The sequence below is a fragment of the Acanthaster planci genome, linkage group LG07, assembly GCF_054643075.1.
Source record: "Acanthaster planci isolate LZ-2023a linkage group LG07, COTS_SCS, whole genome shotgun sequence".
Taxonomy (NCBI): Eukaryota; Metazoa; Echinodermata; class Asteroidea; order Valvatida; family Acanthasteridae; genus Acanthaster; species Acanthaster planci.
Genome location: NC_141783.1, coordinates 11,169,133 through 11,185,500, shown reverse-complemented (window position 1 = coordinate 11,185,500; position 16,368 = coordinate 11,169,133). Strand labels below are relative to the sequence as shown.

General features: G+C 41.1%; 1 protein-coding gene across 1 annotated transcript; it reads left to right on the top strand.

Annotated features, from left to right (window-relative positions):
* The first annotated feature begins 1,540 nt into the window (after positions 1–1,540).
* LOC110973683 (voltage-dependent calcium channel gamma-5 subunit-like) lies at positions 1,541–16,103 on the top strand. The gene is made up of 6 exons (XM_022224682.2): positions 1,541–2,589; positions 4,689–4,766; positions 5,717–5,797; positions 12,653–12,793; positions 14,406–14,491; positions 14,598–16,103. Exons 1-6 carry the CDS (start codon positions 2,391–2,393, stop codon positions 14,841–14,843), a joined length of 831 nt encoding a protein of 276 aa, XP_022080374.1. The 5' UTR covers positions 1,541–2,390; the 3' UTR covers positions 14,844–16,103.
* Positions 16,104–16,368: the final 265 nt, after the last annotated feature.

Sequence of the window (16,368 nt, the reverse complement as noted above, 5' to 3'; positions counted from 1 at the left end):
GAAAATAAATATCCCATTACTTAATAATCGGCACAGCCCTAACACCTGTAGCTTGGGGCTCCTGCCGGCAGTAATCTGTCTACCAAGAGTATCCACTGACGCTGGGTTGTAGTCGCTTTGCACATGCGCTTTGACCTAGCTAGTCGCAGCCAAGAGAGGCCTCTGGCCCGCACAGAAGGTATTTATTGCTCTACCCGTACCCAGACCGACAGATGGACTAAATAGCGCCCTCTTTTGACTCCCATAAACGTCTTCGCCCTCTTCGGACACACGTCATTTCAGATTCGTTAGAGACGCTCGTGCTACTTGAGTCAGATAAAGGAAGGGAGACATCAAAATCACAAAATCATGTCATGTAAGTAAATGTTAAAGGTCACTCTGTGGTTTTTTCACCAGCCAGCCCTTCATAATATGGATTGCCCTCAGTAGTAAGACAAAAATAATAATTAACATAGCTCAAAGGAAATCAATTAAAACACCAAATAATATACTATCGAAGAGTGGGGTATCTACATAAAGGTACCTCGTGGTACTGATAACTGGGGAACTTTCCTTAAAGTTTGCTGCCCATGGGAAAATGTGGTCGGGGTTTGTAAACAAAGGGTCCATTTCCAATTGAAGTCGACGAAGTTCTCACTTAACTACATAACAGAGCTCCGTGAAAAGTGTTTCTGGTCAGAGTTAATCGAACGACTGTGGTTAAGTGGTGTCGACCTGGGTGGACTTCTTAAAGTGCTTTTATAGATAATCCATGCACGTTCTGTCACTACCGCACGAGACAAGGCGCAACTAAAAGCGATTTTCACAAAGCAGCTTACTCAAACATGGAACAAGTCAGTGGAATGAAAGTTGCAGTAAATCTTACACCGCGTAATCAGCCAATCTTGTGAAATTACAGCCAAAAAAAAAAACAAAGGTGTCATCTACCTTTAACCCAGAATATTATTCAAGTAAGTTTTGTACAATGAAACTACAAAGAGACGACGTAATGCGTCCAGTGGAAATTAGCTCATCCCAGTGCCCTGTAATGGCAATGGGGTGAGTAAACCGCTGTGGCAGTGGGCATAATTTTATCTGTGTGCATAACCCACAGGCCGATTCATAAGTTACGTTTGCATCATCAAAATATCTCGTGATGTGCAATCAGTTCCCGTGAGTTGCCGTTGGAGCATTAGAAGAATACAAATTAATTGTGGGTCGGCATCATTCTGGGACTCAAATGTAAATGTAAAATACCAAATGAATAGATCCGTTTGATACTAGAGATTGAGTTTTAATTAAATAAAGAATGTTAACCAAACTGGTTGTGTCAAAGGATTGCTGGGAAAAAGAGATTTTAAAATGTCTATTTGAAAAAAATTGCCGTCGGCTGCCGCCATGGTAATACTGTTCAGCCAAGTTGCCACGACCACGGGTATGATGTCACTTTGTCATGCACGTGATCGGCATTAATATGGATCTGAGTGGAATATACGAAGTGCCTGTGTTAATAACCGCGAGTAACTCAGAATGCATAAACTACCATTGGAACAGCCTACACCTCCTATATCAAGCGCAACCGTGCAGACACGTCCTTGACGGATTGTCTTGCAGCTCCTTCACGATCTCCGATCTCTTCCTAGACCTCATCATTCTTCCCTCGCATCCTGTGTTATCATTCCCTCTTGATCATTCTTAGTATCCATTCATCTTTCATTCTTCACGCTCCACATCATTCTGAGTGCAAGGGGACGCATCCCTGCGCTGAAGGTGTGATGTTGCCCGGGCTGGCGAGAGATTCCCCGGCGTATTCTCACCAGGCTGGATCGGCCTCGCATGGAAACGGTTCTTCGGTTTCTCTCACGTCCAGTAGACTTCACCTAGTCACACACTAATAATCTGCATCAATGAGTACAAATAACAAAGATACCCCCCTGGCTAAAGAAGAGCACATACGCCAATCAGTATATTCGCACCTTTTCAATAAATCTATATCAAAGACACGTTTTTAAAAGGTTGATTTTAAATTACGTTTAGATATGCTTCTGGTGAACTGCCTTGATGATTAGAATCATCACGGCAGTGCAGATTTTTTTAATGTGAAGTTTCTGGAATGAGAACAGCGTTTCGGTGTCAGGCGAGCATCTCAAGTTCTTCACACCTCCTGGATCTACGTAGGTGCGATTCCTGAGGCCCATTATTGTACGATGAGGACTCCATTTTAGTTTTATTTCTAGCAATCTACGTTGACCAAAACCCTCACCGTCGATTCTTTTCAAACGCAAATACCATTGTACTAACACGCCAGGCAAAATAGTAACTACACCAACAACCTTTGTGCGTATGCAGCCAGATTAAGCGCTATTCTCCGCATTCTTTGGGGTATTTCTCGCCTCATCCTCCCCGGCGAAATGAAGAACGCCAGTCTGTTATTACTGACTATCTGGTCTGTGTTTGGGGCTTACTTGGGTCTGCTGCTGACCAGCGTAGGGACCTTCACCAACCAGTGGGTGTTCACCTCGGAGGAGAGACATCTTGACTTCCACAACGGCACACTAAGAATCACCATGGACATGTACTCAGGCCTGTTGGAGTCGTGCAGGATAGGAGGTAAGAATGAACAAGGATTCTGTAGTCAGAGTTTGAGGATGCAAACAAGTGCATTGTGTCAAACTCAGTATTTCTCCGATCCTCTGTCTGCGTTATGGCACCGGCAAAACAGTATCCAGGAAACAATGGATACCGCCACAGTTTCGAGGGTTTGTGCACAGTTTATGGAAAATCACATTTTCAAAGTATTCGGTATTATGAATAAAAAATATTTTCAGCCTCATATTCGTGTCTTTTCAAGATTTTTGCGATACCCCACTTCGGCTGGGATAGTGTATGAAGAAAAAGATGGCGTCAGGGTGCAATGATTCTTTCCAAGGAGGCTTTGTTTGAGATGGGTACTAAATTTGCGTGTGAAGATGTCCTAACAATAATGACCCAAAACAGATTTTCAGTGTAGCCCCCTGCTTTTTAAGTCAGGAACATCCCTTGTCAACAAAATAATGAGATCTCACATTCAAATCTAAGCGCTTTTGTGGTTATAGAAATATTTCCTGTGATTTCCAACAATGGTGCACTTTGTGGTCGAGTAGTCCCTATTTTTTGTTCGAATAAATATTAATTTATACGGTTACTACAAATCAGAAGACACTTTCAAATTCAAAATGTCATCCTTGCACGTATTTTTACGGTGGGAAGTTGTAAAAGAAAAGAGTCTTTGGTCAAATGACAGAGCAAAGACAAGCTCCTTATCGATAAATACATGTAAATGTAAATAATCGTGAGCTTCAATGTGAGCTTGAATTCCACAAAGACAGTTGCCAACTTACCTCACGTCTGTCTGTTGAAAAGCGAGAGCTGAGGTTAAAGTGAGACCAATAGTCAAAGGATCCATGAAGAAAAAATATTTGGTCAGGAGTTATCAGCTAAAAGTACACTTCATTTCAAATTAGAATTCATGTTTTTACAAGTACCATGAATGGGATAACTTTCAAGAAAATAAAATGAGAGAAATTGTGCACAGATTATAGGCCAGACTTGCGCACATATTGTTAAATGCATACTTTTTAGGAAGAGGTAGCTGGACAAGAGAGCATAGAAGACTGTTACGTCGTATTTGTATAATTCATTGTGTTCGTGTTGCCTTAAATTGTTATCCTTACATTCATTACATTGAGCAAGAACATATTCAGGGTCAAGTGCCCGAGCAAAAGCCTTCTGTGATTATATCCCCTCGTGCATTATGAGAAAAAACTGAAATGAATTATATCATATGTACATGCATCGAAGAATTTGTATCTCATTTCGTCACGCGTTTATTATTATTGCAGCATTTTTTCATCATTCATTCAGTAACTTGCAACATCGTGAGAAATCTCGTCTAAGCGGCACGTGACGTCATTTATTATTTATCATCTATTAATACCGGCGTCGTGCTCCATACGCATCATCTTTGCTATGGCGAGCCTATAGGCCAAATAGAATAATAATTCAAATTGTTAATGTCTGAGCGAAATCAGATGATTGTCAATCCTGCTGGAAAGGGGAATAAAATTTAATCATTTGAAGGACAGCTTTTGAAACCGAGGACCAAGAAATCGATTACGAATGCTGTCCTGCAAATCTTTTAAGTTCTTAACGTTTTTAGGGTTTCTTGAGTAAATTGAACCAAAAACATCGTGGGCTAACAAGATCCGAAAAGGCATACAAGCAAATAATTTTAAAAATGATTTACCCTGTTTTGGGGCCTAAGTAGTGGTTCAATCAAAACAAAGTTAGATCAGGTGTATAACATTTCATACCTCTAATTTAGCAGTACATTGCATTGGATAATTAGTGAGGTAAAATATTAACGAGTTGCACACCATTCCACACGTCTGGGGATTGTATGACGTTTCCCTAGACATATCGCAGTCACTTCAGATATCTTCATGAAATCGTTGCACTTATTGTGAATTACTTACAAAATTTGCTCAGAGAAATGCACACATACTCAGTTCAAGATTATATTTGATACAAATTTGGACTCACGCACTGTGCGTTTTCCCAACTAAATGTCTCACTTTTCAAGCTTGTGGGAAAATATATTGATAAATTGTTTTGAACTTTACGGAAAAGTCATGTGTTATTTAACATTGAAATTTTTCTTTTTTTCAAAGTCACATACAGATGGGACTTGAAAGATGCTTGGAGGCAAGTGGAAAGTAACGCAACACAGGAAATCCTGCCAAGACCAGGTAAGGACACTGGGGTCAGGCTTTGTGGAAAATAAAGGCCATGATCAAGTCAAATGGCTACTGCTGGAAATGACGTCATACAATTCCCACCCTAAAAGCCACAGGCAAGCAGCCGTATTTACAGCCATAGACAGTTGCTTAGGACACAGCCTTTGTTCCGTGTAAAGTCTGGTTACCTGCCCAGGTGCTGAATATGGATGCTTTCGGGATGCCAAAGGGGAACTTGATGGATAAACATAAGAAACCAGTTAATTAAACTACTTTTTAGTTATTTATGTATATGATCATTCAACAGTGCGTTTAGCGCCAATTACAGGATAATAATAAGTGAAGGAGGCAATGGAAAAATATTCAGCTTTAGAAGTTGGGGGAACCCCGGTTAAATGTTTCAGGAAAAACCGGTGGACTCAGGTAGGGACTGAAAACCCAATCCACATGTGGACCGAGCCGGATTGGAACCCAGGCCCCCATAGGTGGAAGGCGAAGAAAGAAACACTACGCCAATCTGACTCCCCTTTTAAGATGATAAATGAAAGCTTAACCTTGGAACAACAATCTGTGAGTTAATTTGAGAGTTTATTACTCGTTTAATACTCGCGTATTACAGGTCTGTTTTTCTATGGGTGTGAATGTTGAATAGCATCTAAACAAAAATGGTGTGGTTGGTTGGTCTGGTGTCCATTTTTCCATCAGTCATGTAAAATCACACCGTTCGCAGTATATTTGAATATGCATTTTATCCCCGTCAGGGGAAGCGAGTGGAGGCGTAGTACATATAAACAGGAGGTTGGTCAGGCGTAAAGCCAGGGTTTCATTTCCCCTTGCCGACACATTTTCCTAGAAAGGTATGCGAATGGGATGAATATTGCAAAAAAAACATGAATCGGGTACAATATAAGGAAACAGAATGAGGCATCTTTTATACTCCCAAATTCGGTTCATCCTTGCAGGCTCTCCCGCCTGCGTGAAAATCCGAAGCGTCCTTCCTGCCCCTGGTTCACCGCCCAAGGATATTACTTCGGCTGCATTAGGTAAGACACAACTTGACATGTTGAAATGATTATTTATACAACACAAAGATCCATACTTTGAATTATATGAACAATAGACATGCTTCTATGTTACCTTTTAGCCTGGTTTCCATATCGACGTGAGAAACGCAGAGAGCAAGGCATTTAAGACGCAAACTGCAACGCAGACCTACGGAACCATGTCAAACAGTTCTATCGCGGATAACGTAGACATAACACAAACCTACGGAATTCTGGATGGCATTTCAGGCTATTTATGGTGAAGGACAGCAACGAGGTGGAAAGGCTTGCGGTAGCACCATGCGAGGGAATATATCTCCACCATGCGAAGGAATATATCTCTCTTATGAGTATGTGTGGTTCAGAAAAGAACTCGGAGTATGTTTTCTGAACCACACATACTCATAAGAGAGATATATTCCTTCGCATGGTGCAACCGCAAGCCTTTCCACCTGATCCTGATATACTGTTTCTCGGGATAACGACATGGTACTGGCAAGATGTTCACAACCTGCAGCTAATTTATCTCGAGACGACGACATTGTAAAAGTTGGATGGCGACATCCTGTAATAATTTATCATGGGAAGACATCGTAACCATTGGATGACTACATCCTGAAATAATTCAGCATAGGGTGACGGCATCGTAAAAGGGTAGACATCAGAATTGCTGGATTACAGAGCTCTGGAAGTGCCCTCAGACTTGTTGAGATCCTGACATATTTGTTTTCTCGGGATATAGACATCATAAAGGCAAGATATCAACATCTTGAGTTAATTTTTTAATGACAATATGACAATATCATAAAAGTTGGATGATGACATCCCCAGATAATGACGATAATCATTAGCTCAGGATGTCATCATCCAGACACATCCACCAAGTGTGATGTCTTCTTTACAACTTGTAACAAGCGGTGAGACATCATGACGTTTCATCAATCTAATTAATATTATATATGGCAATAGGAAGACAATGCTTTGAAAGACAAAGCACCTCAGGTCACCTGTGCGTTCTTAATGTGGTTTGAAAATGCACTCATTCAAAAATAATGTCAATATACCACTTTTATGATGTCGTCATCTATAATAAATTATCCCAGGATGTCGATATCTTACTTAAATGATGTCGTCATTCCAAGAAATTGTAGTGCAGGATCTCAACAAGTTGGATGGCACTTTCAGAGCTCCGTAAAAAAGGCATTTTGAGGCGAAAATTTTCCAAGTTTTGGACGCCATTTTGTTTTTGTTTTTGATGGAATGACGTCGCACAGCATCTTTTCCACGACTGTCTGCATCTTGACATCTTGCAGACCGTCTGCGTTACAAACGACCATGCGGAAACCAGGCTTTAACAATGGCGATTCACCATAGTGCGCCACCATGAGTTTGCAACGCGTTGGCCAATCACAGCCCCCTTCCGAACGCGCATTGGGTCGATACATTTCGCACATTGTGATTGGTCAACGCGTTGCAATCTCTTGGTGGCGCACTATTGTGAAACGCCCGTATTGTAACACAACACAGTGTCCCATTGAACGTGATGTTTTCATCCACTCGTGAAATGATAGAAAAACTTTACATGGCCATTAGTCATCATTTTAAATAGACTGGTGGTCTTATTTTTTTACACTTTCATACTTGATTTAGCACAAAAACTAGAATCATCGGTATACTTTGCCTTTATACCAGCAGTGTGGGACTTGCGCTGACGATATCGTTATTATTATCAATACATTTTGGTGACGCGTCATTTTGCCTGAAGCATTAGGTGAAATGGTCACAAATACATATAAAAACGTGCATGACAGTGTATTTCATGAGCGGTTGTTTTTGTAAACGTGATTTTTAGCTGATCATTGTTGTTACGTCACAGAAACAATGATGTGCGTCATATTCTGGGGATATCGTTTCTATGCTTAGAGACAACTGTAACTTGTACAATATCTGCCGCCAGTTCTCGGAAAATGTAACAACGATGTGAGAGAGAGAAGTACTGTATACCTTTTAGCACAGACGCGGACAAATAATGTTGGAAGGTGCCTTCAGCGTCTGAGATAGAAAAAGAGGCAGATGTATGGATTGCTGATGACGATCACTCTTTGATGGTAGCTTATAGCTGAGTAATACAATATTCATTGTACTTTTAATAGCAAGTATTGCAGTACAGTTGGCTTCAAAGACACAAAAATAGAGGTAAAAATTACTTTTTCAATTGCCCAGTTTTAAGAACCGTCCATGTGCTACGGAGCACGCTACCAACTTTGATGATTGAGAACGTGTTCGAGGCTGTCCCCCTACATGGAGACATTGGCATGGCTCGTTTCACCCAGGACAAGCTGAGGTTGTTTGAAGCGCTGGGGGCTTCCGTCAAATGACAAGGCAATATGACCTCCCCTAGATCACGGGAAGAAAAACGATTTCTTCTCAATCCTCGGAAAAGGGGAAAATGCCCTCATCGACCGTTCTGGATAGGCTCTAGTGATTTAAAAACCGAGTGACAGTTGTTTTGCTAGGGAAAGCCAATTGCCGAGATTTTCAGCAATTGGGTACCGCAGGAGCTCCATCATTTTCCCCAATAGCACTTTGCTGCTCTCCTGGTAGATACACGGGAAATGAGTTGATCTTAGATGGTTGCACCAGGTGCACATCCCACTTTTTTCAGACTAGTCTCACGATCCTATTGCTTCACTAACATACGGCGAAGGTAGGCTGGACCTGCCATGTTTTCATACGTAAATTTCGACGATTGGTGGAGGTTTGTGTAAGGTCAGCTCCTAAAACAAGCCATCGATGGTGATAATGAAATCTGGGTTTCCGAATTCATCAAGTACTTGAACATTAATTAACCTGTACTTTGAAGCCCACTATTACAGATGCCTACACTTTTCCGGCTATCATAGACTATCTACCGCTGCTTTCCGCATTCTCCATATCCTGCATATTCATGTTTAATTAGACTTTGTTCTTTTCGTTTCTTTAAAGCGAGATTGGTTGCACGATAGACTCCCATGTCTTGACCGAGACCTCTGGGTGTGCATTGAACTCTGCAATGTCTATTTTGTTACGGAGGGATAGTAGAGGGTAGACGAGGTGCTCCGTGATGTGGTCTGCTTCTCCACATTCATAGGTGGTTGGTTCAGTCCTGTTACCCCACCTGCTCAGAACAACCCTGGATCGTCCACCTCTTTTTCTCAGACGGTTCAGTGTTTTCCACAGGGCCCTTGGTGCGTCTGAACCAGGAGGAAGATTTTCAGCAGCAAGAATTCACATGTCAACCGGAGGTTTATTCTGAAGATTTTTCCATTCAGAGCTGGAGTCCGTTTTTTTCCTAGAATTTTTAGGGGTCGGGCATGGCTGGGGAAGCGTTTTCTTACCTCTAGTCGTTGTATAGAGGTTGACGTCCATGGAGGAGGTGGCGTTCGTCTGTTGTGACTTTTGTTATATCGACTCGGCTGGTAACTTCCTGCCTGATATTGTCAGGGGCAATACCAACGAGGAGATGTAGGTTGTTTGTGGTGGTTGGTTTCAGGTATCCAGTGATCAGGGGTAGGTGTTGTTCTGTGCTTGGTCTAATGTCTTGGCATGAACTGATTTTTCCCTAAGAGGACAGGCATATTCTGCAGAGGAACAGCACAGGGCTGGGACAATTGTTCTCAGGGTGGATGCTGTGGCTCCCCATGTTGAGTTGGTCAGTTTCCGTATGACGTTTTTTTCGGAATGGTATTGCTATTGTGTTTCTTGTAGGAGAGTGTACAGTCCAAGGTTACTTGGTGCACAAGCTTGGCTAACTTGTCATAGTTTGGGGCGTCCACGGGAGATGGGCGATCTTACATTCCAGATCTTCTTGGAAGGTACGCTAGTTCACTTTCCTAAAGTCGAATCTTCTTCGATTATAGCAGCATTTGACTGTTATGCCGTTGTTATGTGTTGTACCCTTGGCATTGACTCCATGACCAGCTTCTCTGCATAATCGAGTGATTTTTTTGGGTGGCAAATGCAATATCAGGCTAGTAACCTGCTCTCTCCAGCGCCACCTGTTGAAGGACTTTGGTTGTCTGGCATCATGGATCAGATTGCGTTGGTTGTTTTCAGCCAGTGCTTCTGCTGCATTTTATCTTTGTTGTTGTGTTCGTAGCCCCACTGTGTGCTGTGGCTGTTCAAATCTCTAAGTACTATCATCGATTTGCCGGATGATGGTATCTTAGGCGTCTCTAAGGACGTGGGAGGTAGTTTGTAAACTGAGGGGATGGTAACTCTTCGGAGCTCAACAGTTAGGACTTTAATATTGTTTGTATCGCTCTTAGATGTTGATTCAGCGACGGTTCTATTGTTTTGCTAATATGACGCTTCCGTACATCTAATGGAGCCTTTAATTCCGTGTGTGGTCATGCCTTTCATATTGAGTAAAAGGATATTTTGGTCCACAACAGGTTTCCTAGTAGCGAAAGAGTATCACAGTGATATCCTTTGCAGAGTTTTGCAACAAGTTCTTCAGTTGCAGAGAGACTGTCCTTCAACATTCAGAGATATGGCAGTCAGTGCTGGCTTTGTTGGCAAGTTTTAGCCTCTCTTCCTGCTCTGGGCTGAAGGGATGCTGCTTTTTGTAGATTTTCCGAACATCACTTGTCTTTGGCTCGGCTTCGTAGAGTTGACGGGGATCGCGACGTGAACGCTTCTAACGTGACCCCCAGACTTAATGTACACCATTGGTAAAATCCCCCAAATCAGACTAATGTCTTACTTGAAACTATACATAACGGTCTCAATCAGTTTGTAAAATATTTCAGCCCAGAATCCTGTAGTTTTAAGAGAAAACAGAAATTTTGTTCTCTTTTTTCACGATGATCGGCCGACCATCGTATAAGAGTTCATTTCACTTCACACATCGCATTCTTTAACAGGCGCTAATTTTCTTGTGCGGACTGTTTGCACATTGTGTGGAAGAGTCCGTTCATGAACGGGTAAACCTAAAAGCAACTAACAAATATACAGACAGAAATCTCCAAAAGCTTTGTAAACTGAAATTATAGGAACCTGAGTGTAAGGTGTAAAGTAGGAAATAAATTCGATCAATATGAAGTACAATTTTACTTAAGAAAATGATTTTCTTAACGCGAGAACTGTGCGAATTCAAAATCATCCATGGAGTATAATGGTATGATCCAAATATGGTGGCTGTTTCCGAGCAGAATGGTAAAAAGGATTTTCGCCAACAAAAAGTACGATTTCCAGAAGTTAACCCCCCCCCCGTGGTTCTGGACATAATGTCTTCTTTGCTTATAATTATTAGAAAATCAACTAAGAGTAGAGTTTTAAAACTTTCATAGACGTGTAAACTGACATGAAAGTGCGGTCATTAGGCACGATCGCACGCGCATGTGGATTGTCATATAGGCCTGCACTCGTTTATGTCACGGACGAGTCGACTGCCTTCTTGGATGAAGTTTTACATGAATCCGCAATGCGAAATTTTCGAGGAAGTGCGTCACTCCAGGGTTAATTCACTAATTATTCCTAAGCATTGAAAACTGCTCCTGCCATGCCTGTTTCACTCCCCAACCCCGCTGTTCGATGTTGTTTGCTCACTACGAACGCCCAGTAATCCATAGATTTTACACAAGATAAATTACAAAAATCTTCGATTTAAGAGTTTGAAAATGCCGCGCTGTTTTCCCGATTTTTCACAAAGCAGTTAACTCAAACAAACAAGATCGTTGAATGTAAGTTGCAGTGAATATCATACACCGAAATCAGCCAATCTTGTGAAAGAACGACCAAAAACAATATGATGTTTACTACCTTTAACATTAGTCGTAATGTTATGTCATTAATATTTATCCCTAACCCTCCCCCATCCTCCAAAAGTCCTCTGAGTGGTTGGGGAAAGATTGGGGGAGAGAGGAAGAATGGCAAAAGTGTATGGCTGATTGCAAGGATGCATTGTGTCAAGGTTGTGGGCTAGACCTTGTGTTGTTTATGCTCAGCCATGCATAAATTAATGACTACATTATACATAATATCATCCATACCATTCTTACTGTCTCAACACAACAACGGGAATTGCAAAAGGACTTTAAAGGATTTAGGCATTAGGCAACCCTCAATATGAGTATATTCAAGAAGTATTGGAGAATTTGCAGGATTGATATGCAGTTGTTGAATGCAGTTGTTTGTTTTGAGAATCGGGAGGGTTTTAAATAATTGTGGAGGGATCTAGCTAAAAGGCCTCGGGGGTTAGGGTCTTAATTGTCCATGTTAATTTTATTGACAGGATAAACATCCTTCATTAAACATGCTAGTATTGTGATGTTCACAAATTTGTGCGTTGTCTTTGTGTTTTTGTTTATTACATGTAATTTCACAAACGTGCTTTCAGTGCTTTAAGTGCTTTCAATTTTAACAAGAAAATAAAAATCTGCAATATTCAAGTACTTATGACTTGAAGGCTTACTGTGTGTGTATGCTAATGTTAATGCGAATCTTAACTTACAGTAATTTTCAACGCTGTTGCTCTTGAGAATAGACTCAGCAAAAGTGCAAATTTATTCAAATAGTTTCGATTTGATTGGTATTACCGGCAGTTCCCACTTTTCCTTTGAAACCTGCATTAGGCAAGTTGTTTCTTCAATAACTACCCCCCCAAAAATGCCATATGAAAAACCACATTTGTATAATATTAAACATTTGTTATGGAGACTGGCGTTTACTGTCACAATAACAGATCAAAACAAGTGAACTTTGCTATATGTGAGGTTGTTATTTCAGTTTCACGTTGGCTTGTATCCTCGTCTGTTCATAAATTAGTCATTAATTCATAATAAAAAAAACTGTCATGTTGTTCCCTTTCACCAGCCAAGATCAACTCAGTGTGGCCCTTCCCCGTCATCAGCTTCCTTCTTCTCATCGTCTCGTCGGTTCTCAGCACGTTAGGTCTCTGCATACCGACCAAGAGGGCCTTTACGTTCTTCGCTGGTGTGGTTTGCGTTGTGGCCGGTAGGTTCTAATGGGTTGTTTGCTAGTAGGGAGCTACTTTGCTTCTTGATGGTTCCTTTCATAGTAAATGGAATAGTCTAGAAGTACTCTTGACTACATGAGCGTCGATTGGCATGGTGTGGTCTATCCACATGTTGAGACAGGTGTCTGGTTATGTGTATAGTTATTGTGATTATTCTACGGACGCAATTTTAAGCCTTGTGCATACTGACCTACATCCTTGACGCGGCGGCTCATGCTTCAAAGAATCGTATGTTTTTTCGGTAGTAATGTTTTAATATGTACGATTAACTGCTCGTTGAAAACGAGTTGATCAAAACGATCTTAAATTTGAAATCACGCGTCGCTACGGTGTACAGCGAAACAAAGACTACTGCGATCCGTCAATAATCGGTGATTTTCATCTCGTCACACCAATTTCCAACGTTCTGTGGACAAATAAAAGCAGAGAAGAGAGCAGTGAGTACTCTTCCTTTAGCTTTAAAGAATTGGTTAATCCGGAGGTAGTATTTTTAGAGTATTTTATTGTTAATCAAGTTGAAAAATATTTTTCTGCATTTTAAACCTCACGGGTAATTTAAATTGTTAAGACTTGCTGGGAGAATAGACCAAGGGAAGAGAATATCACCCAATTTGTACACACGTATTCCTATCCTAAGTTTGTCAGGCTCTCATTTTATTAAATAGTAGTAAACTACAATGGCGGATCAAGGCAAAGGGGCTAACAGAGGCCATGCCATGTATATATTTCGTTTTTTATTTCATTTGTCTTTCTTCCAAACGCTTACAAAAAGCCCCAAAGGGTAATTTCATCCCCCAGAAATGTCATAAAAGGTTAAGTGAAAAATTTCTAAGTGCAGCCCCCGTCTGAGAGAAAGTTGCCTCTGGATCCACCCTTAGTAAACTGTTTCACATTTTATGTAGTTTCAACAAGAATCAATAAATTGATGCAGATCAACTGAGAACATGCTTCCTTATAATCCCATCTCGCCAAACTTCTTAAGAGCAAACGCCTTTTCTGGGTTGCAAATACTTTAAAATATTCATTATGGTTTACCATGTTGTTTACAGGCATATTAAATTTTGGTGGCCACCTTTTTAGAACGCATATTATATTAATCAATAACGTACGTGTAGTTAAAAAAACTATCAAAAGTGTTTTCAGGTGTTGATTTTAGTGGTAAAAGCTATTCAAATTGTATGTAATAAGCAGTTTTTTTCACGAACGCGCGCACTCTTTCCTTGTTCAGGAACGAATTTTACTTTGTCCCCTCCGCAGGAGTCGGATGCGCGAAATACCGCCCTCTATCTATGTTGTGAGAACGGGTTTGACTTTCGTTCTGTCAGTACATGTATTTGCAAAAGGAGAAGAAAGCAGTTGGAAACAGTAACCAATATGGAAATGGACCATGAAGTAAGCCAACATTTAAAAATGTGTACGCAACGAAAATAGGAAAAGAAACAACAGACTACGTCGTTCTTCCAATTTTCAAGTGCTGGGGTATCTATTTCAAAACCCACTAAACTGTAGCCAATGTTCGGTTCGGAATGTTAATTTCAAAATTTGACCGTAATTGCAGCCGATATAATGAAAAGTGTTGTGTTCGGACAGGTTTATTTGTCCTGACGGGGATTGTGTGTTATATCATCGCCGTAGGGGATGCAGTTATTGAGAAGCATCCGCCCTTACCAGACAAGGTATGTAGCTCATCTTCTAGAGGTATATGTACTAATTAAGAGACGATTCTTTTTCAAGACACGCTTAAAACAACTTTCATTTGCATGAGGTCTTACTCCTCCCTAGGTATTCAAGTACGGCTACGGTTACTCTTTCTGTTTCTGTGCCATCTCCTTCCTTGTGACCGAGGCCACGGGCGTAGCATCACTGTACCTGTTCATCAAGCAGGAGACCTACGCCTTGCGCAGCGAGAAGGAGCGGTTTCGACACCGGCTCACCGCCTCTGGCTCCGGTACGTCGGTAGCCACGGGAAGCACCCAGACCATCCCGCCCAAAGTGACCGTCGAGACAACCACAGACGTGTGGCTGTAGTAGGGTAGTCATTGGATGATATGGAATTAAGATCCAGCATGGCTGTGCAAGCCTCTGCGGTGACAAGGCTAAAGTTATAATTTGGGCAAATGTAAGGCAACGCCCAAGCGTCAGCGAGCTTGTTGAATCCTGTTATTCTTCCAGCTGCATTTCACCTAAGGTTATCTAAGACTTGTCTGAGATCACATATAATTATAAAAGTACTTTTGTTGGATCAGACTGTAGCAACTTAGAAGAGACAGTAGAGACAGGGACTAACACAACTGTTTTATTTAAAAAGAATGGCTGCGACCCTTGGTCTTCATCTCCAGTCCGTATCAAACCTGCATACATATTATAGTCACTGTTTTATGCGTTCATTTGTATATAAATTCTTCGCTGAATTTGTAGCCATACTGGAAGGTTGAACCTACTGAAACATAATTTTCATAGCCTGCGAATCCAGTCGTAGTTGATATTGTCACTGAATATGCATGTCTATAGAACAGCGCTGCAATCCACACAAACTGACGAGTTCCCCTTAGGTAACGTCTTCCAGTTTATAACCAACGGAAACGAAATTAAGAAACCTTCAGCCCATTCTATCCCAAACCACTTCTTTCATATTTAGTGTTCTCTCAGTTATTCGGGCGGCAAAACATCTACGGCAGATTGTGTCTATCAAATAATCGAAAACTATATAAAATTGTCTACAATTCAATGCTCATAAATTTCAAGGTTTTTAAAAAGTCGACATTATATATGTATAGGCTACACCGATTTTGGTTTAAAGCAATTAAAAGGTGTTGCGAATGTCAATTAGAAAACGAGCGATTCACAATAGTGCTCTTCCAAGAGTTTGCAACGAGTTGACGAATCACAAGGCGCGAAATCTGTCGACTCCTTCCAAACACGCATGCGTCGACAGATTTCTCGCGGTGTGGTTGGCCAACGCGTTGCAAACTCTTGGAGGCCCACTATTGGGAAACGCCCATATTGCCTGTGATTTTCAGCTGGCACGTTTCTGTAATTTGATGAGGATCCACCCTCAATCTTGATCTCAGTTCTTAACTGGCGCTGATGTTGCGGAAAATTAAATTTGTATTTGTGCTAAGGCATGGTGCACAATTTGAACACCTTGTACATATACTTTGTCAACAGATAAAACGTTGTTAGTGCTTTGTGAATTATATTATTATGATTTTAAATTAAACAGTAAGTTATTAGAAACAGTCGGAAAAAATTAAAAATGGCGGAGTGCAATGCAGCATGCGTAATCAACTAGTCTCTATTCCGGTCAGAACATATAAGTTATACGGCGTGAGGGGGTTTCATGGAACATTTCTAATCTACGGCAGACTTTTATCATCACTTTCTGATTGCCCCAACATTGCAAACAGACCCAAGCGGAACATCAACACGCTAATTAATTGACATACTTCACCTCATGGAGCTAATGGCGGAACAGACTTTTTCTTAATCACTAAATATCGTCATGGTGACGGCCAGGGCGGAGTACAGCCAGAGCAAAGTCCGGCACCGACAG